Consider the following 27,826-nt stretch of genomic DNA (forward strand, 5'->3'; position numbering starts at 1 on the left):
CTATGTGGAAAAGCCACCTGGGCTCGGATGGTGGAGCAGCCCACAATTCCACTACTCAGGATTCATACCTAGGGAGCGAAGTGGTTAGAGACGTCTCAGGGATTTTCTTCACAGGGAGAATAAGTCTTGCTTGCTTTCTTTCTTTTAAAGTTTATTTATTTAAAAGGGAGGGAGAGGAAAGGAGAGAGACAGACAGACAGAAATCTCCCACTTGCAGGTTCACTCCCCAAACACCTGCAACAGCCAGCACTGCCCCAGGCTGAAGCCAGGAGCCAGCAACTCAGTCCAGGCTTCGCTTGCATACAGGTGCAGGAACCCAACTCCTTGACCTAGTGCCTCCAAGGGTGTGCATTAGTAGGAAGCTGGACTGGAGAGCAGAGTTGGGGCTGGAACCCAGGCACTCTGAGACAAGATGCTGACATCCAAAGGGATTGCTTAAGTGCTGTGCCAAACGCCCTCCTCGCTTCTTTTTCTTTTTTTTATTTTTTTTATTTTTTTTTATTTTTTTATTTTTTTATTTTTGACAGGCAGAGTGGACAGTGAGAGAGAGAGACAGAGAGAAAGGTCTTCCTTTTGCCGTTGGTTCACCCTCCAATGGCCGCCGCGGTAGCGCGCTGCGGCCGGCGCACCGCGCTGTTCCGATGGCAGGAGCCAGGTGCTTATCCTGGTCTCCCATGGGGTGCAGAGCCCAAACACTTGGGCCATCCTCCACTGCACTCCCTGGCCACAGCAGAGAGCTGGCCTGGAAGAGGGGCAACCGGGACAGGATCGGTGCCCCGACCGGGACTAGAACCCGGTGTGCCGGCGCCGCAAGGCGGAGGATTAGCCTGTTGAGCCACGGCGCCGGCCCTCGCTTCTTTTTCTTTGACAGATGGGGCCACAACCCCTGTGCTGCGCCTGGCAGGAGGAGTCTGAGCACCCAGGAGGGCGGGCTGCCCATGGTCGTTTCCATCCACGAAACACCTTGAGACAGATCCAGCGCTTCCTTTGCGCCCACCGTGCAGACCGATGTGACACACAAAAGGAGACTCTGTTTACAGGTTTTTCTAAGAACTCACTTGGCTTCATTGCCAATCCAACGTAACCGGTGCCAGCCAGGAAGAGGCACCTGCAATGGACAGGGCCATGAGGGATGGGCAGGCAAGCTGCCACTCAAAGGCCCCGAAAGTGTTAACCTCCAGCAGTGATGGGTGTCTTGTTTACACCCATTATAAATCTGGTCCCTGTGACTGGCCCCGCCCAATCTGCTGGTGCTGTAAAGCTCTGATGAGCCCCAATAAAGGCGGGGGGCACCTAACAGCATGCAGTTCCTGCAGCGGGGAAGCAGCGAGGCGCTGAGCGAGAGGAGGAGGGAGAAAGACAGATGACGAGCTCCACAATAAAATATCACAATGGCAAACCTCCCTCTGCACTTCAGGCAGCAGAGTCCTGAGCCCCAAAGCTGACACGAATCCCAGTCTCCAAATAATAACCCTGGAGAGCTGGTGGGCGATTTGCCAGAATCCCTGAGAAGCTAAGTGCTTCATCCAACGTCACCCCTGCTTGTCCCTGGCCCTAGCCCCCCGGCCCCTGAAGCCCGGTCCAGGTTTCTCACGGCAGCGGCGTCTCTGCCCCAGTTCAGCAAGGTGCTGTCAGGATCATCTCAGGGCCCAGGGGCATCTGCCCCTGGCTGTGCATCTACATTGCTTAGGGAACTGTTGAAGCCCCCAGGCCTGAACCATCTCCAACGCTGATCCGAAAGGGGTGTGGGTGGGCTGGAGGTTGAGGGCACCACGTCCGTTTTGAGCGAGCACCCCAGATGACTGGCAGGTGGTCGAGGGAGATTTCAGAACCACAGAACCTGCCACTCTATTGGCTTCAGTGTTTTTGACGCCTGATGTCACAACCATGGCATGATCATGGCAGGGGAAATCCCCCCAGGACGAAACTGCAAAGCCACACCCTGGTCAAGAGCCCCGGGAGGTCCACAGCCACCACTCTGACCACACCCTGAGTCAGCCCACTCACGGGGCAGTGGCAGCCACACCTCCCTCCTCACTAGGCCCTGGGCTTGGCACCGGGTATGTTGATCACCTTGAAGCCTCACAACAGCCCTAAGGAGACAGGTATCATGAGCCCTACTTTACAGATGGACAAACTGAGGTCAAGGCTAATAATATCAGATAATATCAGAACCACAGTTCAAGCCAAGCCTGTCTGGGGTGCTGCACCTCGCCACCTGGCCACGCCCACCGGAGGCTGGTGCCAAGAAGCATCCATCTGTAACCAGCACGCCCTGGGTCACATCGACGCTCCCTGGGTAAGTCACTGAACACCAAAGGCCATCTCAACAGTGCTCCTCCAACGTGGGAGGAACGCGCATGGTCCCAGATCTGAGAAAGCTGATCCCTCCAGAGCACGGGAGAGACCAAGTCTTCCCTGGCTGGCTGACTCCTCAGTGGCTAGACTCCACAGGTGCGCTATGGCAAGGGTGCTGGCGTCAGACCAGAGGAGAGGCATGTTAAGCAGATAGGTACACATAAGGCGAGGGAAGTCACTTCCAGAAAATCCGCCCTCGGCAGCAACTGAGGTTTCCCAATGCTCACGTGGGTTGCATCCACCCTCCCTTTCCTTCCACTCCACTGCCTGAAGTTTGGGGGGGCTTCCCTTCTCCAAAGAAAGGCAGGCCAGCTTCTCAGAAGTGACCTCCACTGGAACAGCCCCCCACCCCCTGGAACTGACAAGTTCCCCAGTGCTAGTTACCAACGAGCAATGCTCACAAGCAAGGTTCTCTCCCATAATTAAAGGAGAAAAGATGCCCTGTTAGGTATAGGAAAGTTACAGTCGTCTCGCGAACCTGACTTCCTACGTGGCCATCAGCCTACCCCCCACCCCCACCCCAGCCCCGCTGATCCCTGGGGCTCCCTAGCTCCCTCTCTCTCTGTCCTCTACTTGTGCTAAGGACTCGTGACACCGGATACGGCTGTGATGCCACAGAGCGGAGGAGTGGGAAACCGCCTTGTGCCCCATGCAAGGCAGCCGAGTCTGCTGAAGATCTCAAGATGGACAGCTGGAAATACTCAAATTCTCTAAACAGCAGCATTGACCAAAACCTCCAAGAAAGCAGGAAAATGGAGGGGAGAGGGACCCAAACAAAGCTCCACAGGAATAACAGCTCCTGCTTGTGAGAGCCTTCTGCATCAGGGTGCCTCACATACATCCGTGTGCCCCCATTTTACACACTGAGAAACTGAGGCTCGGAGACTTGTCCGGGATCACACAGCCACAAGTGGCCAAGCTGAGGCTGGAATTCAGGTCTGCCTCCACAGCTCCTGACTGTTGCTATGTGCACTGGCTTTATAAGAGCATTTCCCCCAAGCAACCTTTAGGATCTGCTTGGTGAGGAGGTTGGTGACATTCAGACAGAGAAATAAATGCTCATGGGGTGGCTCCAAAATCCCCCAGGACACAAAGTGTGGTCCCTGGGCCATCTGCTCCAATACCACCTGACAAGTTGTCAAAAATCCAGGCCTCATCCCCAGCCTGAGAGAGTCAGAGTCCATATCCTCACACATCACATGTGCTAAGAAGCTCTACCTCAAAGCCGGTTCTCAGACTTGGCTGCATGCCGGTGTCACCTGCAAAGTTTTAGCAACAACCCTCTCCCCAGGGACTCGGATTCAACAGGCGGGGTGCAGCCTGGGTCCTGGGGCTTCTAGATGTCTCCCCCATGGGTGCTTCTGAATGGCTGTCGCACAGGGGGGTCAGCCAAGGGCAGTGTGTGTGCCACAGCCAGCTGCTGGTGGATGACACATGAGCCAAGACTGGGTTTTATATATTTTGAAACAGTTGGGGGAAAAAATGCAAAGAATATGTTGTGATACCGAGAAACTATATGAAATTCAAATTTCAGTGCGTGGAAATAGTTTGCTGGAAAAGACAGCCACATGCATTCATTGACATATGATCTAGGGCTGCTCTGGTTTACAAGGCCTGGGTTTTGGAGCTGTGACTGGAATAACACAAGGCCTGAAATGTTTATAAACTGACACTACAGAAAGAGCTAGTCGAACTCCTGTTCCAGACTACCCGGGGATAGCCAGGATGAGAACCAGGACCAGGTGCTTCATTCATCTTTATTTGTAGCTATGTTACACATACAAAGAGTACTTTGTAAGGTTCATGGAAAAATGGAATGAGAAGATAAATCCTGCTGCAAAAATTATTTGAAATTCAGGCATTGTTTTTTTCACAATATGTGATGGAACAAAGATACTTTCCATTCACTTTTTTTTTTTTTAAGATTTTGCTTATATTTGTAGTTTCCTTTTCTCTATTGTATTATTTGTTTTTAAAAAATATTTTTATTTTCATTTGAAAGGCAGAATTATGGGGGATACAGGTGAGCAACTGAGCTCCTATCGGCTGAATCACTCCCCAGGTAGCTACAATGGCTAGTGCTGGGCCAGGCTGAAGCCAGGAACCAAGAGCTTCCTCCAGGTCTCCTACCTGGGTGCAGGGGACTAAGCTCTTGGGGCATCTTTTGGTGCTTTCCCAGGTGCATTAGCAGGGAGCTGGATCAGAAGTGGAGCAGCAGGGACTTGAACCAGTGTCCATATGAGATGCTGGCACTGCAGATGATGGCTTTACTCACTATGCCACAATGCCAGCCCCCCATTCACTTTCTTAACAAAATGTATTTGAAAGATAGTGAGTGAGTGAGTGAGAGAGAGAGAGAGAGAGAGAGAGAGAAATATGAATCTTCCTTCTACTAATTCATACGACAGCCAGGCTGGGCCAAGCTGAAGCCAGAAACCAGGAACTCCATCCTGGTCTCCCACATGGGTGGCAGGGGCCCAAGCACTTGAAGCATCCTCCACTGCCTTCCCTGGTACGTTAGTAGAAAGCTGTATTAGAAGCCGAGTAGCTGGGACTCAAGCCAGTGCTCCAATACGGGATGCCAGCATTGCAAGTAGCTTAACCTGCTGCACCACAACACTGGCCTTTCCATTCACCTTTGGAAGATCCCTTGTATGGATTTCAAAATTTGAGGGCACCAAAATAAGCTAATTTTTAAATTCCCCATTTTCCACACATGTGTGGCACACTCTCATGTGCACGCGTGCGTGTGTGTGTGTCTATACTGCCCTTCTCCCTCATTTGTGCTTTTATTTCCTTTGCCAAGCAGGCAGAGAGGTAAGGCCAGACCCTGCGCCTCCACTTACGCAGGTAGCCTCAAGGTCTTGGTAGGGATTTCTGCCTCTTTCTGTACCTCTGGGGCTGAGGCTTCCCATCAAACCTTAGCAAACAGATTCCAAGAGCACTTCTCCCACCAGCTGCAGGCGGCTTCCTTCTCCTGGAGGCAGTAAGGAGTCCTCGAATCCTCTAAGCACCCCTCAAGGGGATTAGCCAGCAGGGCTACCTTGGATGATAGGACCGGCTATCTCCCGGCCCCTTTGTGTGAGGAGCTCTGAGCACCCCCAGCCCCAGCCAGGTTTCTTTGTATGGAGACCAAGGTGGGTCTCCTATCAGTGGAATGCTTTGAGGGCCTGGCCTCTGAATGGCATTAATATCCCGATTGTCTTCCCCAATCTAGTGGGAGCCCATGGGGTGGTGCCCACAGATAAAAAGACCTTCATATCCAAGAGATAGAGGGCAGGTAGATAAAGTCCCTAGGAAGAGGACATCCAGCCGCCTGCCCCAAGGAAGCCACAGCAGCTCCTAGGGGACAATGGGGATCTGAATATTTGTACAACTGCCCTCATAAACCCCTCCCCCTGTCTGCTGCCCAGGGAGGGGCGGAGCTCACAGAGGCAAGCTAAGGTGCCAGCCCCGACTCATTAAGTCGTTAACAGGCATTTAGTGCCCCAGACAGGGCCCAATGCAAGGGCAGTTCAAATCCCCACTCGGATGGGGAAGGGGTCCTGGGGGAGGGGCTTCCATCTCATCCCACAGAATGCACCTTGGCCAGGGGCAACACTGGGGAGGAAGCAGTAAAGCAGCCCCTGGCTGCCCGACTGCTCTCAGCATCTGCATGGAGCAGAGACGCACAGGGCGCGACAGCTCCAAGTTCTGTCTGAACTTGGGCAAAGGACTTCAGCACACACAGAGGTCCCACCCTAGGAGCTGGTTGTGCAGGTTCAGTAAGTGATGCCCCGGGCTCAGGAAGCGCTCCGTCAGCACTCCCTGTCCCAATTCTTCACATTGACACACAGCTTCGCCACTGCCACTGGGGACGGCTGGGCCTTCCTCAGTCCTGCAGATTGCGGTGTCAGGGACAACAGTGGGAGAGACCCAGGCACAGTGTCCTGGAGTCCACTTCGTCCAGGGCCTGGGGTTAGATTCCTGCTGACAGCGTTGGAGGGGCTGGGAGGGGCAGCCGGGGAGGCAGGAGGATCCTCCATTTCTGCAGCTCTGATCTACTGTCAGGGAAGTCAGATCCACTGGGCTTGCAGAGGGAGGAGCAGCAGCCACAGACACAAACGCCTCCTTCTGTGGCACAGGAGGCCTGGGTGTTATCCTGGGCAGGCAGCTTCTCTTCTCTGTGCCCTCCTCTGCCCAGGGGCAGGTGTTCCCACTTCCTTCTCCAAAGGGATTGCCACAGGGAGCATGGGCTGTGCGGCCGTGGCCAAGGGGAGGCTGGGGAAGACCGCGTGCCCCTCCTCTGCCTCCCAAGGCGGTGGCCGGGTGAGTTTGCCAGACTGGAGCTAAGGGTGCAGTGAGCAAGGCCACCACTGATCACGCAGCAGATACCACGGCTGGGGCCAAGAGGTGAGCCCGGCTTCCGTCCCGCGCCAACTTCCTCCTCCTCTCCTCGGGCCAATCAATACGCACACCAGTCTCGGGCCAGTCCCTTGTCTTACTGTAGCCCTGCTCTCTGACCTTCTAGGGGCCTTTCTCTTGATTCAGCTCCAGAATGGAGGTAGAGGCCATCAGTCGGGGCCCACTCAATGGCCTCGGAACAGGCTGTCACTGGGCCTATAACCAGGGACAGCTCCTGCTGGTGCAAGCTGGGATGGGGTGGAGTGCAGATAAAGGCCGTCCAGGCCGAAGATAAATGGCTGCCTGCAGCCTGCTCCAGCGACTCCAGGCCCCCGAGAAGAGCAAACAAAGGGTGCCCCTGTGACACTCCCTGGAAAGATGAAGGCCCATCAGCCACAGCCAGGCTGGTTCAAAGCCCCAACTTAATTGTCAATTAGGCATGCATAAGGGGGACAAAGCCATGACAACGGCGGGCTGCATGCTGGTGTGTGATTGTAGGGCAGCTGATTCTGCTGACAGTGTGCTTGTGGAGCACCTTGTAACCAATCAGCCGCTGACAGCGGCACAGGGCTCCTCCTGCCACCCCTACTGGGCCGGACATTCCAGGACCAGGGTCACATCGTGGTCATCGTGGGCGAGTGGGCCACTCGGCGCTGAGCGTGGCTGGGAGGCGAGGGGAGAGCAGACACTGTGCCCCTACAGGAAGGGGTTCTGGGAAACACTTGTCTCCCAGCTGCTGGTGCCGGGGGAAGGGCAGAAGTGCCCCCTCGCTCCAGCTCAGCCCCAGAGATCGCTGGCTCTGGATGTTGGTTTCTCCTTAGTGACACAAGCTCCTTTTGCATCTTGCATTCAGTTATGTCTGGGCTTTTACAGACTGGACCTTGGCTGTGGGTACTGTGAGGCTCTACGGACCAAAGCCCACCCCGAGCACCAGGCTCCAGCCTATTGTCTGCCCAGCCTTGGGACACGACCTAGGAACACCAACGCAGCTCCAGGCAGCCTGAGCCAGGGACACAAGCCTCCAAGCCCAGGCACGGGTGCACTGGCTGCCTCTGCTTCTATCCCAGGGCCACGACACCTCCTAGGAATAATGCCCTGGCCCAGTGTGTGGCATTAAGCAAGCACATCTCCGCGGCCTGCCCTTCTTCCTGCTGCCAACATCCAGTGCTCCGTGATAACTGAAGTAGGCATGATGAAAATACAGCTTACTGGGCAAGGTCACATCTATCCACTCCCATGTTGAATCCTCACACAGACCCTGGGAGGCAGGTACCGTGTCTGCATTCTACAGGGAGGTTTTGAGAACTCGACACGTTGATAAGCTGGCTGGTTAAAGCCAAAATTCTAAACTATACCTAGAGAATCCAGTGCGTGGGCGAAGACGAGGGCAGCCACTGGAAGTATACAGTGTCCCATAATTGTTGCAGGAATAGCACAGGGCCTCTCCCTCCCCGGAAAGATCCACGCAGTCCTGAACGATAGCCCGGATGCCCCGCTGGTTCTGAGGCCTGCAGGGTGGCAGCCTCAGCTCCCGTTACAGCACGCTGCCCGGGCCTGGGAGGCACGCAGTGGGAATCAGCAGACCCGAGTTTGCGGCTTTGTTTTGCTACCACTGCGCTGAGTAACTCTGGCCAATCACTGCCTCCCTCTGGGACCCAGCTTCTGGGAAGTCCTGGTGAGCGCTGACTTTCGGTGACTTGTTACAAGGCGCACACCTCTGGGGCATCCCAGCGAACCCCCTTCCAGCTGGGACAGACGGTGCTCAGGCTGCCATCACTGGGCTGTGCCTCCCGCCCACCCTGCCCAGTTTCCAGTACCTGCTCGGCCGCCCTGCTGCCCCAGCCCTCAGTGGTCCCCTTAGCTAGTGACCCCGAGGTGACCTCTGCACAACCCCAGCTTGTCAGAAAGCTGCTGGGCCTTTGTTTGGCTTGCAGGCTCCCTGGCTTTGGAGTGGAGATCACAGGTCCCAGCACAATGGCCATTGTCTTCTCAATAATGCCCCTTGCCCCAGCCACGCCCCCCGCTGCTCCCAGATTCAGCTCTGTGGCAGGCACACGGCTGGGCCGCCACACGCCTGCTACTGCCTGCTCTGAGTTTCCAGAAGAGCTAAGTGACTCTGACTGCAGTCAGGTCAGTATTTGCCTGGGGGCTTCTCTGTCACTTTCTCCCTGGGCGTCTGAGCCCTTGCCTTCCCTGGGAGTGGGACCCAGAGCGACTGCTCACCCAGCTCCTTGCTGGACATGATCCTGCTCTCAGATACCCCCCAAGTGACAATGCACGGAACAAACATTGTATACTGCCTGCCGGCTGGGGGCTCTGAGCCTGTCCTGGGGGATGGTCACCCTAACACATGGGTCAGCTGCCAGCTCTCAGGCCCTGTCCATCCAAAGGGGTGAGCGGCTGGTGAGGGGAGGAACAGGTTCAGAATCGCCCCAGAGTTAGAAACCGTTCCTGGTTTCCCTCTTCCAAGCACTTCCGCAGAGTGGGCAGGGTACTGCTCCAGGCTTGACCAGCTGGGTGTGCAGGGGACCTCAGCAAGCACACAAGCTCTGGGCAGCCCCAGGAGGAGACGTGCTCAATCCCAGCCTGTGCCCACCACGACGCTCAGCCAAAGAGCTGGTGTCCCACAGCGAGCACCGACGATTCCATCCTGACCGACCCAAGTCCCCCAGCAGAGGCGTGCTCGCCCAGCCAGCGCCTGGCATGCTGCAGGGATTGGGTCAGTTCTGGTCAGCTCCTCACTGCAAACACTGCAGGTGACAGACCCTACCCAGCGCTAATGGAGCAGAGGTGCCAACCGCAGAGGCTGCCGGGAGACTGGCTCTTTCCGAAAGGCTCCTGGGCCTCCCCTGCTGGAGCCAGATAGAGCAGCTGGGGCTAGGAGACGCCTGTCTGCAGTGTAGACCCAGCCTACCAACAAGGCAGCCTGCTCAGTGGATAATCCCATGGCTGTCTGATCTGCTGAGCCAGCAGCCACCCAGGTAGAAGAATGGGCTCCCTGGAGGTGGCATCATCCCTCACACTGTGAGGGCTGAATAAAGAGTTGCAGGAATCAGCCAGAGCCACACACTGTTTTCAAGAGAATATTCTGGCCTTGGGAGGAGACCAGCCCTCGCACCAGCCCCAAGAGTTTGCTGCTCTGAGAAAGTCTTGAGCCAGATGAGCCGCACGGGAGAGGCAGGGGCCGGAGGCTGTGGGACCCCGCTTACCTGGCAGCTTGTTTGGAGGAGAGGCGCTGGGCTGGTGGTGGGGGGAGCCGTGCGCCAGCAGGGGGTTCAGGCTGTGCGTCTGGTTGGAACTATAGGCGTCCATGGCCAGTTTTTGCCGGAAGGCCTCTTCCTTCCTGCGGTTTGCAAACCAGTTGTAGACACGAACCTCTGTGACCAAGTTGGAGCCCAGGCCGTGGGCCTTGGACGGGGACACGCCTCGCTGCAAGCACTCGGCCCTGGAACGGAGGGAGGGGAGAGGCTGGGTGAGGGCGGCGGCTCTGCTGGCGGGGGCTCGGCCCTACCCTCCACGTCGCCATCCTCAAGCCAACCCAGAGGCCTCAGGAGCACGCGGAGGCCCAGGACTGAGCGGGGAGTGAGGAGGAAGGCCGTCCTGAGCAAATGCCAACCTGTGCCATCGTGGGGTGAAGGTGGCCAGCCAGGGGCCTGAACTCCACACAGAGCAAGCTGGGCTGCCCTGGAAGTCAGCGGCCCGGACCTCGGAGGAGGGAGCAGGCATGGACGGGCAGGCAGCTCAGCGGCAAGGCCCTGCTCGTGCCCCCGACACCTCCCTGTTTTGCCTTTCTCTCCCCTCTCCCCCAAAGGCAGGATCCTTCGGCAGCTCGGCCAAGTTCCTTCAAGGCACTCTGGTCCCAAGGACACCCAGACACCGGAAAAGGCGCTGAGGCAGCCGGAGTTCTTATTCACACCCAGAAGCCCCTGCGAAAGGCAGGCTGGGTAAGATGGCGGCCACACACAGCTGCGCCTCCTTTCATCACGGCTGCCGAACCCCCGACCATAAGCGAGAGATGCTGCCAGACCCCACCTGGGGCTCCGCGTCAGCAGGGGCCAGGGTACAGCCCGAGTGTGCTGCACCTTGTGCGGGCCAATTACTCTGCCTCCCCACTTCCTGGCCACATCTGTCCACAGCCAAAGCCAACCTGGCCCAGAGCTGGAGAAAGGGCCAGAGGCCATGGTCAGCAACCAAGGGCAGAGTTTGTAGAGAGCCAGTGCTGGAGTCAGGGAGGACTGGGCAAGAAGACACTCCCACAGATCTCCAACTGCTTTGTTGCTTTGTAAGTCACACACAGGTGTTAGTGTTAAGCTGCTGCCTGTGATGCTGGTATCCTGTATCAGAGCACTGATTCAAGCTCCAGCTGCTCTGCTTCTGATCCAGCTCCCTGCTAATGCACCTGGGAAAGCAGCAGAGGATGGCCCAAGTGCTTGGGTCTCTGCCACTCAAGTGGGAGACCTGGCTGGAATTCTGGGCTCCCAGCTTTAGCCTGGCCCAGCCCTGGCTGTTGCTGGCATTTGGGGGGACTGAACCAGCAGATGGATGATCTCTCTCCTCTCTCACTTATCACTCTGCCTTTCAAATAGATAGATAGATACTTTAAAGTGCTGTTCTGAGTCACTGTGGCAGAGGGGACGGGACAGATCCCACCAATTCCCAGTCTCCTGCCACGTTTCCTTCTGGGCCTGTGGGTGTATGTATGACAGCGAGCGGAGGCAGAGCCAGAGTCCGTGGCTAGAGGAGTGGTTTTGCTCTGGCCTGTGTGGAGGGCGAACACACGAATTGCACTTCGCTGCGTCATCTTTTACATGCTGGGGCATGAGTCAGCGTTCCACAGGAGGATACGTCCATGGGCGGGCCAGCACGGCGCAGGGGGACTCTGCACTACAGGGCTTTGCCCAAACTGACCATGACCGGTCAGCTCTCGCGGGGACCCCTCCAAGGAAGGAGCCGCATGACGCTGCTCAACTGTGCTTATTCACGTCTTGAAATTGGGGGCTCTGTGGGACACACTTGGGGACACTCTGGCCCACACTTATCTGGAAAACCAGTGCCTCCACGGCCCTGGGCTGAGGGCATGGCCGGCCAAGGGCGTGGCCAGCCGAGGGCGTGGCCGGCCCTCGAAGGCCCTCCCGCCTGCCGCTGGGCTCTCGGTGTTACCTGTTGCACTCCTCCACTAGGGCCTCCCTCTCCTCCTTGCTGGGGTTCTTTTGCCGGTCGTAGGCCTGGTACAAGATTTGCTGGGACGCGGGCCCCCACTTGAAGCGGTTGCGACGCATCTTCTTATTGGTGGGCTCGGAGCAGGCGTCATCGGACTGCCCGGGGCCCTGGCTCTGCTGACTGAACTCTGGAAAGAGAAACAGCAGCTGATCCTGACTGCTTTTGTCTGTGAGATTTCCAGAACTCTGCACTGTCTGGTTGAACTCTGAAAAGAGAAAGGAGTAGATTTGATAGGGCCTGTAGCCTTCCCGCGGCACACAGACAGACAGACAAAGACACCTGTACTCCTCTCCCCTGAGCTTTGCCGCCTGCCTTTGCCCCGCGTGGGGCTACAGAGGGCGCCTCTGTGCCCCCTCGGGTGTTCCAGCAAAGCCACCCTTCTTCTCCCTTCAAGGAGCTCCACCATGGCCAACCAGTGCTTTGGGAAGAATTATTGTCTTTGCTTTTGGCTCATGGCCCTTGGACATGAAGCAACACTCTGGATCCCGTGCCCTTGTATTTTGTTGTCGAAGGGAGGTGCTTAACCAAGTCTCAGCCTAGGGGGAGACTGCTGAGAGGCCCAGTTTACACTTAGACAAAATATTCAGACACTGTAAAGAGCTCACTCCACCCTTCTCTCGTCCTGTATCTGCCATATCCATGTATTATAACATAAGGTTCTCAGAACAACATGGAACACAGAAGTCTTGGAATAAGACTAAAATAAACATAAGCAGAGCTCTGCAGTGGAGACGATGCTCTTTAGATTTAAAGTGATTTAAAGGCGTTGGTGTGTGTGTGTGTGTGTGTCCAGGGGTCAATATCTGAGACAGCCAGCCAGAGAGGGAAACGTCTGACAGATCCACCCACCAATCTGAAAATGGGCAGGTGCAGAAGTCGGCAAACATGGGACATTCCTGGGAAAGGCGTTGCATGAGCAATGCAAATGGAATGATGCTCCCTGTCTGTCTACTTCCCAAAGCCCAGGCCTCTCCGGAGCCTCAACACGTTTTTGTGGGGCCCACGTTGTGATTAAGCCATCCCCTTCAATGCTGGCATCCCACAGAGGAGCACCAATTTGAATCCTGTCTACTCCACTTCTGATCTAGCTTCCTGCTAATGCGCCTGGGCAAAGCAGCAGAGGATGGTCCAAGCGCTTGGGCCCCTACACCCATGTGGGAGACCCAGATGGAGTTCCTGGCTCCTGACTTCGGCCTGGTCTAGACCTCACTGTTGTGGCCATTTGGAGAGTGAACCAGCAGATGGGAGATCTCTCTTTCTCTGTCTCCAACCCTCTGCCCCCATGCTCTACCTATTGAATACATAAATAAATATCTAAATACACATATTTAATTTTTGTTGAGTGAATGGAAGAGAGACTGCAGCTGGGCCCGAGGGTGATACCTTGGCCTACACTGCTTCACCGAGAGTGAGACTGACTTTGCCGAAGACAGAACTGTGTCCTCTTCCTCACATCTGTGAGGAGCAGGGCTCATCGGGGCAATTCATCCATTTTACAGATGAATAAACAGAGGTCAGGCACTCTGCTGAGCAAGGCCACTTAAATCCATTTCCCAACTCCGGGGCCCCAAGTCCTGGACCTTGGTTCTTGGAGTCATCTCGCAGGTCTCCGAGTGTCCAAGAAGCCCTGGAGTGTGAGTCTAGATGTGCCAGTGTTGTCCTTTGGACAGCTGGGTCCCAAATCCTCAAAGTTCAAAAGTCAGGCCAGGTCTTAATGTTAAAGTCCCCTCTACAACACCCACTCCGGGGGCCGTCCAGTCTGTATTTCTCCTGCAGCTGAGAACCTCCTACTAAGGATTCATTTGGTCCACCACAGGGAGCCATGAGCCCCTAATCAGCCCAGACTTAGAGTCCCAGCTGCAGGGGGTGGGGGGCTTCGTTCAGCCAGCTGCTGATTAGAAAGTCTGCGAGCAGTGGCTCACTGAGCTTGTCCCTGGAGCCTTTGATTTGGGCCCCCCTCACTTTGGGTGGTCCTCAGGTCACCTGAGGTACACAACAATGCCTTTGGAGACCTGGGCTGCATCTGTCACAGGCCCCAGGGCATAAGGCGGGGTCACAGCCAGTGCCTTAATCTCCCAGTCCCTCAGCTTCCCCATCTGTGGAATGGGCCTGGCTGAAAGCTCCAGGGCACTAATTAGTCAGAACACCTCTGCCCAACACCCCCCCCCCCCCCATGTTAACTCTCCAGTCTTTACACCTCTGTGATTACTTGGTCAGCTCCACAGCACTCTGGCTGCAGCCACCTGAAGGCCACCAGAGAGCGTCCCTGCCCTGGGCAGCCATATGGCACAGTAGTTAAGACGAGGGCTGGGACGTTCACATGCTGGGTTCAAGTCCTAACTCTGGCTCCCCATGCCCGCTTCTTGCCAACGCATACCCTAGGGGGAAGCGGGTGCTGCCTGGAGTATTTGGGTCCCTGCTACCAAGGCAGAAGACCTGGACTGAGCTCCTGGGCCCTGGCCCTGGCTCCTGGCTTCAGCCTGGCCCAGCCTCAGCTGTTGCAGGCATTTGGAGAAGTGAACCAGCAGACTGGAGCTCTGTCGGTCGGTCTCTCTCTCTCTCTCTCTCTCTCTCTGCCTCTCAACTATGTAAAACCAAAGTGTGTGTGGGGTCTGTTCTTGGTGTCTCCTCCTGGTGGGCCCCGGCGGCACCTGTGAAGTTGGAATGAATAGTCCAAGGGCTGGGGTCAGCGTAAGGTATTCCACTTGATGTGAACAGGCGTGCAGGCAGCTGGCCCGTGCCTCGCCCTTCCACTGGTGAAGCACCGGGCCAAGGCCCCCACGCGCCATTCCCACTCTGCACCTGAGCACTGCGTCTCCACTGTACACATGAGGGGACTCGGGTCAAGTGACTTGGGGCTGGGGCCAGGATGCGAACCCAGCCTGCGGGCTTTGGGCTCCCGCCCACCACTCCTCACTTAGGAACCTGACACCTGCAGTGATGCTGGCCATGGGCCTGGGGGCTGCTCACAGCTGCCCCGGAGGGTGGGAGGCACCTCTGTCTCTTGCTTGCCTTGGAGGAAGGAACAACCTGAACGCTGTTCAGAGCCCAGTGCAGGCCTCCACCTGCCTGCGGGTCCTATCGACCCCAGGGCCTGGCCTCCCGGCTCTTGGAACTGGAGAGCTGGACTCCTCCACGCCCTGAGTCACCTCAACTTCCGCTTTCTCCCGGATTAACGGCAAAGCTCTCCTGCCCGTGCCATCTAACTTGGGGAGCTGGCTTCAGCACCTCTTCACAGACTTGGCGGCCAGCCTGGAGGAGCAGACTCTATGGACGTACATATGGATATGACCGCTCCTTATTTTCAGATTTTCAAGAAAATGCATCATCACCTATAATCTTTTAAAATCTCTCACCCCTTTCTCCTACTACTCACCTCATTCATGTATGTCCCTCGTTTATTGATCTCACTTCCTAATTTTTACCCCATGCTTACAAGTATCACCTCCCCTGGGAAGCCCTCCAGGATGTCTCCAGGCAATTTAATGTCCTCTGCTGCCCCTTGTGTATATATTTATAACAGTGTTTAGAGAGCGGCTGCTGTTATTTACTCAAATTTCAACTCCCTCATTGGACTGGAAGTCCCTGGAGCAAAGGGCCTGTGTAGTCCCAGCCTAGCACGGTATCTGGCACAAACAGGTGCTTGTACAATATTTACAGAAGGGAGGAATGTTCCTTAGGCTTTGTGTCTCTTGTGATTTTGAAACAACAATAACAATAACAATATAACCAAAAAGATCCCTGGAAGAGATTGCCCTAAGTTTTCGTAAAATGTCCTTTCTCAAGCTTCTGGAGCTACTTGCTGGGGTGTTTGTTTTTCTTCTAGAAGGTTCTAGCCTCCCACTCCCCTCCTTGAACGCAGAGCTTGGGTTTGGCCAGTGGCAGGACTTCTCTGGCCGTCAGAGACACGCTCCTGAGAACTTTTCTCGAGCTTTCCAGGAACCAGAGAGTTGCTTCATGTCAGGAACACACATTCTTGAAGAGCCAGTCACCACGATGGGGGTCGGCCCTACCTTAAAATCCTCCTCTGGGAGGGAGCAAACAGCCCTGCGCTGCCCCCTATGCTCTGCCCACTGAGTGCCTCCACCAGAGGACTCCACCACCCCCGCCTTCCCAGCCCAGGACCCCGAGACACTAAGCCCAAAGCGTGTGGCAGGACACAAGAGGGATTTTCAAAAAGCGCCCATCCGCGGGAGTGGAAAAAACAAAACCCAACTTCCGCCCTGGCGACAGCTAAACACAGGGACAGAGGCAGACGGCGGCCCAGCGAGCACAGGCAGGGAGGAGGCAGACACCCCAAGTTTCCCCGGGGAGAGGGCTGGCTCAAAATAGGTCTGGGGCCACGTCAGGGGATTCCTTCCTACAATCACTTCCTCGCGCTTCTGTCATTCCCACACAGTCCAATCCCGCCCTCCCTCCCCAGACTTCGAAAACCAAAACCTCAGTATTATCGGGGGACAAAGGGAAAACTCCAGGATGGGGTTGGGAGTGACAGGAAGTGGTGGGACAGGGCTCAAAACGCAGGCACTCTGTGCTCTGCCTTGGCCAGCAGCAGCCTCTTCACTGGGGCCACCAGTGGCACTCCCCACGCTCTGCCAAGTCTGGTGAACTGACTTCAGCCCCCTGCCCAGCCTGCTGGGTCCTGGACCCCTCTCCCCACACGAACAAATGTCTTCTACTTTTGGCTGCTTTTTGCCGCAGGGAGGGAGGGAAGTGATGGAGTGACCCCCATTAACAGGCTGCTAACGCAGTGTCTTCTGACACCGGACTCTGACCTGTGGCCAGGGATCCAGAGGGGATGGCTTGGTTTCCCCTGGGGCACATGTTCCACTCTGTCACCTGAGTGGTTCCAAAGCAAGGGTGTGGGAAGGAGAGATAGGGACAGCGCAGACTCTCAAAGGCTTGTCACAGCATGGGGGGAGAGAAGGAGGTGACACAGCAGAGCCGCTGCACGCCAAGGGCACCTGCCACCTTCCTTGCATCCGCCCAATGCTCACTAAGGCCTTGGGAACTGAGGCAGCCCAAGGGGGTCGGCACCAGGGCCCAGGGCACTGCAGGTTGAGGCAGAGGCAGGAGGGAAACACTTACGTCGCAGGATCTCCCGCTGCTTTCTGACGTACCAGGTGTACAGGGCCGCGCGCTTCTGGGTCTTCATTGGGGTGCCCTTGTTGAGATGCTGGGAGAGATGGGACTGGTTCAGGCCCGTGACGTCCACCACCTCCCTCTGGGGGATGTTGTGTTGCTGCATGTAGCCCTTGATCATTTTGGCAGCCCTCCAAGGGTCCTCACTGCACAGAGAAGCAGATGGTTAGGGTGCGAGCATGCCTGGCTGGGAGAAATGGTCTTTGTGCCACTTGTTGCTCTACCTGTCCAAGCTACAACCTTGGGGCAGATGTGTGGCCAAAACACAACCTAGACAGAGGAGGCACAGGGCAGGTGGTGGGGTGGCCAGTCCCGTCCACTCTCCATCCTTTTCTCCCGAGATCACCAGGGGAAGAAGATGACTTCCCCCTTTTGGGGAATGAGAGTGCTCACAGCACTCTCTCTCTCCCTCTCTCTCTCTTTCTCCCTCTCTCTCTCTTTCTCCCCCTGCCTCCCTCATTCCCTCCTTCTCTTCTCTCTCTCTCTCTCTTGCTTCCTTTTGCTTTCCTTTTTTCCCTGACTGGGCAAGACATAAAAGGCCAGCAGCCCCCTGGACAGTGCAGAAGACAGGAGCCTCAGGCTGGGCTGACCGATTCTGCAACCACAGGGGCTGGTATCAGTTTTCAAATTCGCTCAATTTCGCCCTCAGCCTCTCCCACGTTATTTTCCTTTTGAGTGGGTGTCTCCGTCCCTCCAAGGAGAGGGGTGAAATGTGCGTGTCCACCTCCTGAGAACCACGGAGGGCTCCCCGTCACAGCGCTCAGAATTTCCCAAGAGTGCTCAGAGTGGTGAGGCGGTTCTTCCCTGGGACTTCGGGATCTCTAGCCGCCACCACCACTACCCGAGCCCCGCCTCCCCAGCACAGCCTGGCGGGGAGGAGTAACTCCAGTGCTGGAGTGAGATATTACCGTCTCCAACGCCTGGCTTTCTTGGACTCTCACATTCCTCCCCCGGCAAGGTAAGAGTGGCTGGAAGGTGATGTGTCTCATAAATCTCAAGCCCAGGCTAAGATCATGCTTAGACTTTTCGTTTCTCATAAACACAGGTATGCACAACAAAATCTTGGACTGAGGCCATTGAATTTTATTTATTTAAAATGTTTTCGAAATTGCCAGTACCTTTTCTTGCCTATTGAAAAGGTGACTTAAATGTGAGAGAGAAGAAATTATGAATGCATAACACAAAAATATATAGCAATATATATATAGCTATTCACATACACTACCTATTATTAACTTATTTATTATCATTAACTTACACAACATCCCTTTACTGAATGTTTATGTGTATATCAGTTTGGCAGGACACGAAAATTAGTTTCCAGTGAAACAATAAAAAAAAAAAATTGGTGTCAAAGCGAGGTCCAGATTCTAGTGTTGTCATGTAATAGTCAACTTATTTCTACATGATTCCTTTCAGGCATCCGATAAAATTATTTTTGTTTCATGAATAAAATAATCAAATAGAGAATTTGTTATCACGTGAGTAGTTGCGATTATTTTAGCAAGTCCCAGACTTTGAAGGAATTGTTCTTGAGAAACGAAAACTTTTGAGTTTTAATTATATTTAAGTCAGTAATCACATCTCTCAAGTATTTAGGAAGGTGCTTCCTAAATATGAAGTATTTAGTATGAGGAAGCAGCAAGGATCAACAAGAAAACACGCTGCGCTTTCAAACGTGAATTCACCTTGAGCCAAAGAAAAAGAACGCCACAAACATTTTCGCCTGTCCGTGTAAACGCCAGAGACGTTTTTAAAAGTTTATTTCTGGCGAATACTCGTGTATTCCCACAGAGAGTTGTAAGGCGGAAAAACACTTTCCCCAGATAACGAACAACCGCGTCAAAAGTCGGAAGGAAGCCCTCGGTTCTTAAAGTTCGCACGACATCGCTAGAGCAGCCTTCTCTTTTGTTCAAACGTCGTTACCTGTGCACCTCCTGTGCGCCCAGAAACAGAACGAACGGCTGCAGTGCTGAATGTGAGAGGTTCTGTGAACACAGCGAACGCGCCCCACAACTGAGAAGGTTTGAAAAAGTAAAGAAAAAGCCCAGAGAAACCTTGTAAACCCGGGCTAAGGCTTGAAGCCCGAACGGAAAGGCCGGAGTTGGGGGTAAGATGGCGCAGGTGCACCTTTCTGGCTTCCCGGCCCCGGGATTCTCTTGCGTTCCCGGAGAAGGGCCCGGACAGCGGGCCACGGCGTTGGACTGGAAAATCCCTCTCACTTTCAGGGGTTCTCAACCCTTGCCAGGGCACGCGTCCCGGGCCGCGCGCCGGGCCACGGAGCCCGAGCGCAGGTGTCGGCGCCGCCCGAGGGCGAACAATGACCTCGCGGCCCCGTGGCACGAACGCCCCGGATCCCGGCGCTGTCGGCGGCGCGCGGGGCCCCGCAGCCCCGGCTTGGGCCCGCGAGGCCGCAGTCGCAGTTCCAGACTCGCTCTCCCACCCCCACCCACAACGCGCGCCCTCCCGCCGGGGCACGACCCGCAGCGCGCAGTCCCCAGCCCGCCTCCCTAGCCCTTCTCTGCCGAACTGCGCATCCGGCCGCTCCGCACCGCGACCTTTCTTCCCGCCTTAGGGGAACAGATTGAGTGCCCGGCGCTCGGGACCTGCTGTGCGGCGACCTGGGACCGCCAGCCGGAGTCCTAGAAAAATTAGTTTCATAAAAGCCGGACGCCCCCGGGGGCGGGGAGGGACGGCGGCTGACCCGGCCACGGGGGAAAGGCCTCGGGGTTTGTCCCGAGCCCCCGCGCTCCGCGAGACGGTCTCCAGCTCCCGCGCCCTAGGGGGACCTAAAGGGGCCAAGGCCGGGGCGCCTGGGCCGGACCCGGGGGCGTCGGCCGCGCCGGAGCTCCGCCGGGGCCGCGGCTCTCGGGCAGCCCGGGTCTGCCCCGCGTCCGCGTCTCGGGTGCCGTCCCCCGCTAAGCCGTGTTTACGACTGCACCAATGAATAACCCGCCTCTCTTTTCAGCCTAATCGCCGTGCTTTGTGTATCTTTCTGTTGATGATTTATAGAAATAAATTAATAACACCCCAACTCCACGTGCTGCGGTTTTGTTAGTTCTCGGCTGCGTCCAGTCGGGCGCCTGGCCGGGTATGTGGGGGGCTTCCCAGACGTCCGCAGGGGCGCCTCCCGGGCGGGGAGAAATTGCCGCCACGCGGGGAAGCCTCTCATCTATGAATTATAGCAAAAAATACCTTTTAAAAAATCCAGAAGTGCCCCCAGTCGTCCTGGCTGGCGGGCAAGGCGCCGGGTCCGTCCCGAAGCGCAAATTCAAATGCAAGGTCACCTCCCACCCGAGCCGCCGCCGCCGGCCAGCGGCCCAGCCCGCCCGGAGTCCCCGGCGCGACTTCAGTCCCGGCCCCCCGCAGCTGAGACCGCCGCGCTTCGGGGTCGCAGGCCCAGCCGGGGGCTCAGTCCCGCAGCAGAGAGGCCTAAGAGCAGCGTGCGGCGCTGGGCACCGCTCGGCTCCCTGGATAATTAGTAACCAGCTGTCAACGCGGGGCCGGCCGCGACGACCGGCAGGCGATCCCGGCCCGGCGTCGATAGCCAGTCCGCCTGAATCCGGCCCCGGGAATAGAGGGGCTCCGGCTCGGAACGCGCTCCTGGGGCTCAGAAGCAGACCGGATCCCGCTGGGAGCCCGAGGCTTACCCGCACCCGCCCCAGGCAACCCCCGCTGGCTTTTGCATTCGCGGCTCCTTTTGCCCCGCGCGGGTCCACCCCGACCGTACACACAAACATTCTCCCTTTGCAAATCTAGACTGGTTTGGGGGACTCCGGGACCCTCCACCGGCCCTGCAGATTCGAGCGCCTACCTGAGACCTCGCCTCCCAGACCCCCTTCCGGCTGCGGCCTGCCCCTCGGCGGAGGACTGAGGGTCGCCGCGCCCCAGGCCGCCCCGCCACTTCCCGAACCCGGGACAGCGCCGGGAGAGATGCGTGGGACTGGAGGCTTGCGAGCACGCGGGCTCACGAGAAACCTCAGCTGTCTCGCCGCACCCACCCGCGCCTTCGGCCGCGTGGGCAAGCCTCCTGGCCAAGGGGCCCCGGGCCGAGCCCCACCGGGAAGGCCCTTGGGCACAGGACGCTGGCGTGGGCCGAGAGGGGGAAGGCTCGGGACCCCCGGGCGGCCTGGCTGCGCGACCGCGAAGGGTCGGGGTGTCGGAGCAGAGGCGGCGCGCACCTCGGGGTCTTCTCTGGCGGGGACCTGGCGTGGAGGGCGCAGGGGCCCGGAGCCCGAGGCTCGGGCGCGCCCTCTCCGCCTCGCTCGGCGCCTACCTGAGCATCCGGTCCACCTCGGCCCGCTGCTCGGCCGCCTCCTCGGTGTTGAGCGCCTGCAGCTCCTTGAGGATGGGAGGGGTGTCATAGTCGTCGCCGTCCTCCGAGCCCTCGTCCCCGGACAGGCGGCCCTTGGCGTGGCCGTTGGTGAGCGTGTGGAAGACCGGCTTGGTGTCGGGCTCTGGCCCGCTCCCGGGGGACAGGGGCAGCGTCTCCAGCTTCACCCCGAAGTTCGGGGACGGCAGCAGCTCCTCCAGGGCCTGCACCAGCACTTCCTTGGTGACCCCAGAGCTCAGTAGGGCGCTCAGGAGTTCTTGCTGTAGCGACGTGAGCTTGGACACCATTTTCCAAGGACGCAGAAAGAAGGGGGTGCGGGGGTGGGCGGGTGCGCCAGAGGAGGGTGGAGGGGAGTTTCACGAGTGACCCCAGAGTCCGGCGGCCCCTCCACCCTTCAGCCTCCAGACACCTGTTACTCCCCGGGGTCCCGGAGTCTCCTCCGAGAGGAGTCAGAAAACTTCTAACTTGCCATGATCGCCACCATTAGGCCATATAAGACATGCAAATGAGTGGGAAGGGCCCGGCTCTCGGCTGGATGCAAATGGTGGTGGGGTGGGGGGAAAACCGAGAGAGAGGTCGAGCCGAGCCGGAGGGGCAGACGTGCGCCACAGGCGCGCGGGGCGGGCGCGGGGCCGCCCAGGCCCGCGGCGCGCACGCCTGGGGGCCCGGGACCCGAGCTCCCCGGCTGTTTCCCGGGCCACGCGCGCTTGAGCTCTACCCTTGGTCTGGGCGCGGGGGGCTTTTCTACCGGCCGCCCTGCGGGCCCGGAGAGAAGAAACTGCGCTCCGTGGGGTCCAGGTGAGAGCCGGAGAAAGCTGGGGTGCGCTTGGAAGAAGCGGGTAGGGAGGTGGCAGAGAGGAGAGCCCCTCCGAGGCGCTGCGGGTAGAGGCGATGTCGACCCCCTGGGGCGGTGCTAGGCCGGGTAAGCGAGTCTAGGAGAGGACCCGTTGCCTGCCACACTGCTCGCCGCCCAGGAGGCACTAGGTGCTCCCCGGCCGGCCCTGGCCTTTCGGTTTGCGGCAGTGCGGCCGGGATCACAGGCACCGGGCGAGGAGGCCGGAGCGAGCAGCTTGGTAAAGCAGAGCCGCCCCAGCAGCCAGGCCCGCCAGGCTCTCCGATTCCGAGAGAATCCAAGCCGGACGGCTTTGGAGGCAAAACCGGGACTGCAGGGCCTCCTCCGGAGCGGCGAAAGCGGAGCTCGGCCAGCGACTGGCTTAGCCCACTCACTTCTGGTTTATTCGCAGTTCCCGGACCCCTGCGGTGCTTGGGCGCTGGGGAAGCCAGGTCACTGCGGCAGTGGCTACGGCAAAGGCGCGGGAGGAAAGAAGGCCTTGTCCACCCAGGCCTTCCAGCCGCTGCTCTCCGGGCAGCCGGGGGAAGGAAGGAGGAAAGAGGCCAGCCTGGGACCTAGCCTGCGCAAGAACACAGGAAGCCCAGCTCTTGGACCCACAGTGCCTGGAACAGAGGCAGGCCCTCCCCGGTCCGATCCCCTGCTTCTCATCTGTGCAGTGGGGACACTGCTGACACCTGTAGTGCAGGGGGTCCGTGTTGGCTGCGTGAGACCACCTGTGCAGCCCCTCGGTCTGACCAGAGTGTTCCCTTGCCTGTCTAGGGAGGCAGGAGGCCCGGTTTCCCAGGTAAAATCTGGCTGGAAGCTTAGGGTTCTCAGAACCAAGAAGAGCCAGGGCTGGGGTTGGAGGGAGTGAGGCATTTAGTTAAAAAATTCAGAATCGAAAATTCGGAATCAGCAAGAAAATTGCCAAGGAGCTCCTGAACCTGTCGTCCTGGCTCTCCCACCTATCAGTGTTATTAGGCGGAGTTTGGGGTGAGGTTAGGGAGAGAGAGGGATGCTGGCTGAGGAGCTAGAACAACTCTTTCAAATACAGGATCTGCTACTCGCGCTGGAGCCACCTATACTGGGGCCAGAAAGAAGGGGGTGCTCCGTGCATTGAGCCCTGGGGGAGGCTTCTGCCTTGTTCAGCCGGTATTTCCCCGAAAAAGGGCCAGTGCATGCACGGGAATCAGGCCTTCCATGTCACCTTGCTGTCTCTGGGCTTGTTGGGACCTCTGGCAGACCCTGCGCCTTGTAGCCCCCCAGCCCTGTGGTAGGCCTTTCCCTGCTTCCCCAGCCTCCCTTCAAGCAGGATAGCAAAGTGCTCATCCTAAACGTGGCAGCTGTTTCTGTCTCTCCCTCACTATCGTGAAAGAAGCCTCAAGGGTAATGAAACTTAGTTTCTGTGTCAAGCTGGGAAAACCCATTATTAAAAAACCAGCCATCACTTCCCTTTTAACCACCAAGCTTTGCTTTGTAGTTCCAACCACTGTGTGCCCTGCTTCTCCCTCTCTGTCTTTCTCTCTGTTTCCCTCTCTCTCAAAATTGACCTGTCTGTAATCCCTTTCTTCTTCCAACCCTAGCCAGCCATGTGAAGGTACAAGGAGCTTCACACAGAGGGGAAACGCTCTGAGCATCCAGGTGTATCTTCCAGGTAATCTGGCCGCTTCTACTCAGCTACTTCCTGTAATCCTCCTGCCCAGACCTACCTGTCTGTGCCGCTCAGTGCAGTGCAGGTGCTCACCAACTAAGCACAGATACCGATCTGTGAGCAGATGCGATCCTTTCACATGGAAATTTTTACGGCATGTAAGCAGTCCAACAGACAGCCCTTCTGGATATGGGCCATCACTGCGAGCTCAGTGAGCTGGCCCATAAAACCCCTCTCGTTTAAGCTTCCCCCCAACAGAGGGAGATGGCATAGGACCGAAATAATCTTTGTCTACGCTTCACATAGGGACAAAGTGGTGACAGACTGATATAGCAATCCCAGTTCGAAGTTGAGAAAATGAGACATGGGATAGGCTTAAGGAGATTGTTGGTAACCGCTTGGTAAGTTAATGGAAGGGCTGTGATCCGGGCTCAGGACTTTTGAGCAAGACTTAGGATAAAAGTGGAAGATCTGCTTTCCTTGTGTCAGGGAAGGAGATGCTGAAAGGGAGATGCTATGGGGGCAAGGTGGAGGACATACGATAGGGAACAGTGGGCAGGCCTTGGAGTCAGAACAGACCCACGTGTGCAAAAGGATAGTGCTAGGCTGCCGTGTTTTTGTGATTACCTGTATTAGCAACTGCAGGTTCTGCAGTGAGGCAGACTCTCACACATTTACGATGAGCAGGCTCATCACGGACGCTTGCTCACAGGCCGGACAACTGATTTCCTGGGGCCCTTGAACTCCCGGCTGGGTTTTAAGAGTTCATGGATGGCTGGCGCCGTGGCTCAATAGGCTAATCCTCCGCCTTGCGGCGCCGGCACACCAGGTACTAGTTCCGGTTGGGGTGCCGGATTCTGTCCCGGTTGCCCCTCTTCCAGGCCAGCTCTCTGCTATGGCACGGGAAGGCAGTGGAGGATGGCCCAAGTCCTTGGGCCCTGCACCCCATGGGAGACCAGGAGAAGCACCTGGCTCCTGGCTTCAGATCAGCGCAATGCGCCGGCCGCAGCGGCCATTGGAGGGTGAACCAACGGCAAAGGAAGACCTTTCTCTCTGTCTCTCTCTCTCACTGTCCACTCTGCCTGTCAAAAAAAAAAAAAAAAGTTCATGGATTTGAAGAGACCACATTGACTGTTTGTTGCACTCAAATGATGATTTTGTAGTTCACATCTCAAGGCTTTGGAGGATGCAGTCCTGGGTGCAAATGAATATAAAATCCATTGGTTCATCACTCCGTGAGGGTCCGCTGAGCACCACACCAGCAATGTCACAGCATGCATGGTGGCTGCTGTGGACCCGGCCACGTGATGTTTCTTTGTTGCTCTGTGCACACAGTCGATCCCTCCCCCTGATCCATGGTTATGTCTACAGAAGGGAGACCCTGCTCGTTTCCGTCCTAAGATGCTCCACTTTCCAAGGCTTTTCTGCTGGTTCAGTAGAGTGTCTGTCAAGTCATCTCTAGAGTAAACGTAAACACCACCTTGTCCCAGTCCGTAACGCGCTGGGGGCTTATGTTACACAGTGGTACCACAGCCTGGAGAACAGCCTAGACTTGAGGATCACGGGCCCGAGTCCCTAGTTCTGGCTACAATACCCCTTTCTGGGCGACTGCTCACCCCCAAAGGCTTTGGGGGGCGGCTTCTCTAGGGCTTTGACACTGCTGCTGACCATTTAAGTTGCTCAATACTCCTATGATTTAAAATTCCTAAAATGTCTTACTTTACTGGGATGTTCATTTCCAAGTCTTTGGGCAGGTGGTCAAAGAACTCAGGGCACACCTGAGCACGTGACATGTTTTACCCATGAAAAAATACAGCAGAGACTGGAAGCTCCACAGAGGGCAGGAGCCTCCTCCCGAGTTCCTCGTCACGGCCTGGCGAGATGCCTGTACGTAGTAGATGCTCAATAAAGCACTTGCTGAATCAATGTACGAGTGTCTGTCTGGTGGTGATGCTGTGAGGGATATTTGCACTTCTCAGACTTTTTAATTTGTCAGGAATGAGATTGTAGTTTACAAATGACCACAGAAGAACTCACACTGTGCAACTCCACTTATATGCAGTTTAAAAGTAGGAGAATGAGCCATGGTGACAGAGGCACCCGAGATCCTAGATGGCTCCTGTATTCTGGGGGGAAAGGTGGAGCCATCACGGGGCTATCCGTGCCGGACTTGTGCGTGCGGCTGTGTGTAGGCAACTCAGGACGAAGCCAATTCAAGAATCCATTCCAAAGTGGGAAATGACCCGCCTCAGCCACTGTGGCTGATGTGTGGCTCGCGGATTCTTTCCTCGTCCCAGTGTGCTCCAGCAAGCCTTTTCTATCAAGGGCCAGGGAGCGGATGTTATGGACGCTGCGGGCCATGTGGTCTCTGCCTCAGCTGTTCAACTTCACTTTCCTAGACAACACATAAAGGAGTATGTGTGACTGTATTCCAGTAAAAACTTATTCACAAAGGCAACACACTGGCCGGGCTCGGCCCCTGGGACACAGTTAGTCAGACGCTAGATAAAGCGCTTACGCAGGTAGCAATAGAAGTCATCTCACTTCCCTTCTTCCTCTTCGGGATAAGGAAGTGGATTCTGTGGGTGGGGGGCGGGGCGGGGTGTGGCTCTCCCAAGAGATCCGGCCCACGACAGCAGGGAGACCCTGGCTGTGGAATCAGGTGGACCAGCTGCTTTCTGGGGTGAGGGGGAGAGGGGGTGTGGGCATGCCTTGGGGCAAGTTACTTAATTCTTTTCAGTCTTTATATTGTCACCATATGTAAATGTTGAGACTAGTGGAATTTATGCCTCATAGGGTTGTTGGAAGAATTAAAAGAGGTGACACAGAAAACACCTCATATCAGGGCTGGCAAAGATTCAGTGCTTGCTTGGTCATAGCTCAGGGGCTCCCTTCCTTCTAAATGCACAGCTTCTGGGTCAAGTTCACTAGCAAACACCACCAGGCATTGACTGTGTGTGCAGCCGTCTGGGGAGCATGGCGAGGGAATAGCCAAGTGGTATAAGGAGACCACAAATCCCCCCTCTCTAGAAACCCCGACCAGTTTAGAGGGTTGGTTGCCCAGACACGCTGATATCAGATGATCTGTGCCAGGGAAAGTCCTAGGGGTCGAGATTTCTCTCATTTTGATTCAACGAGCTGCCTCCTCTCGCTGGGTCATTTTTAGAACTAGGGTGTTCCCAGTCGCTTGTAAAAGATTAAATTAGGAGCCAGCGGCCTAGTACGATATTAAACGAACAAATACTACACCTAGGATGGGCAGCAGCCACGGCAGAGCAGCGCCTGCTTCTACTGCGACAAGAGCGCAGTGGCTCAGCACACGGGAAGGGCTCCATCATGTGAGGAGGCCAGCACGCAGCAGGTGCCCCAGAAATGCTGCTGCACGCGTGATACGGGCTAGGCTACGAGAGTTAAGGCGAAAAAATACCAGTCTTTGCTGAAATGTCCCAGCAGCTGTTTTCAGGTTAATGTTGCAGGGAGTGTCACTGAGGTGCCTGGCTGCTTCCCTTCTCATAAGCCGAGGACAGAGGTGGCATCAACCTGCTTCAGTGCTGAGGGAATGGGAGCCGCGAGAGGGCCAGGGTCGGCCTGTGGACCCACAAACATCTAAGGGGTGGAACCTTGAACTTGGACTGAGGACTCCTCCTCCCATGTTAGGAGCCTCACTTCTGGTGTTTTGTAGCTTTCAAGTTCTCTACCCACCTACCCAGAGGGCCATGCAGGAGCGTCCTGAGCAGCCTGGGGTGGGGGTGGGGTTGGGAGTGGGGGGAGAGAGAGAGAGAGAGAGACTCAAGGTCTGCTCTGCCAAAGAAGACACCTAGCACATGAACGACAACAGCTGTGCAGGATCTTATGGTGTGCAAAGAGTCTTCTCCCTCCGCTTGATTCCCGTAACAGTGCTACAAGA

The 27,826-nt window shown here is 56.5% G+C and overlaps 1 protein-coding gene across 3 annotated transcripts in view; it reads right to left on the reverse strand.

Annotated features, from left to right (window-relative positions):
* HNF1B (HNF1 homeobox B) overlaps positions 1–21,723 on the reverse strand; it is a 55,050-nt gene extending 33,327 nt beyond the window's left edge. For 2 of the 3 annotated variants that reach the window (XM_062216226.1, XM_062216224.1), the window contains exons 1-4: positions 21,380–21,723; positions 17,050–17,249; positions 11,902–12,088; positions 9,951–10,186 (exon numbers count right to left, since the gene is read on the reverse strand). In XM_062216226.1, the coding sequence (XP_062072210.1) occupies positions 9,951–10,186; positions 11,902–12,088; positions 17,050–17,249; positions 21,380–21,723 (967 nt within the window). Of the gene's footprint in view, positions 1–9,950; positions 10,187–11,901; positions 12,167–17,049; positions 17,250–21,379 lie in introns of all 3 variants that reach the window. The other variant, XM_062216223.1, reaches the window with a different exon arrangement.
* Between the last annotated feature and the right edge of the window lie 6,103 nt (positions 21,724–27,826).

This window comes from Lepus europaeus, chromosome 18 (genome assembly GCF_033115175.1).
Source record: "Lepus europaeus isolate LE1 chromosome 18, mLepTim1.pri, whole genome shotgun sequence".
Lineage (NCBI taxonomy): Eukaryota > Metazoa > Chordata > Mammalia > Lagomorpha > Leporidae > Lepus > Lepus europaeus.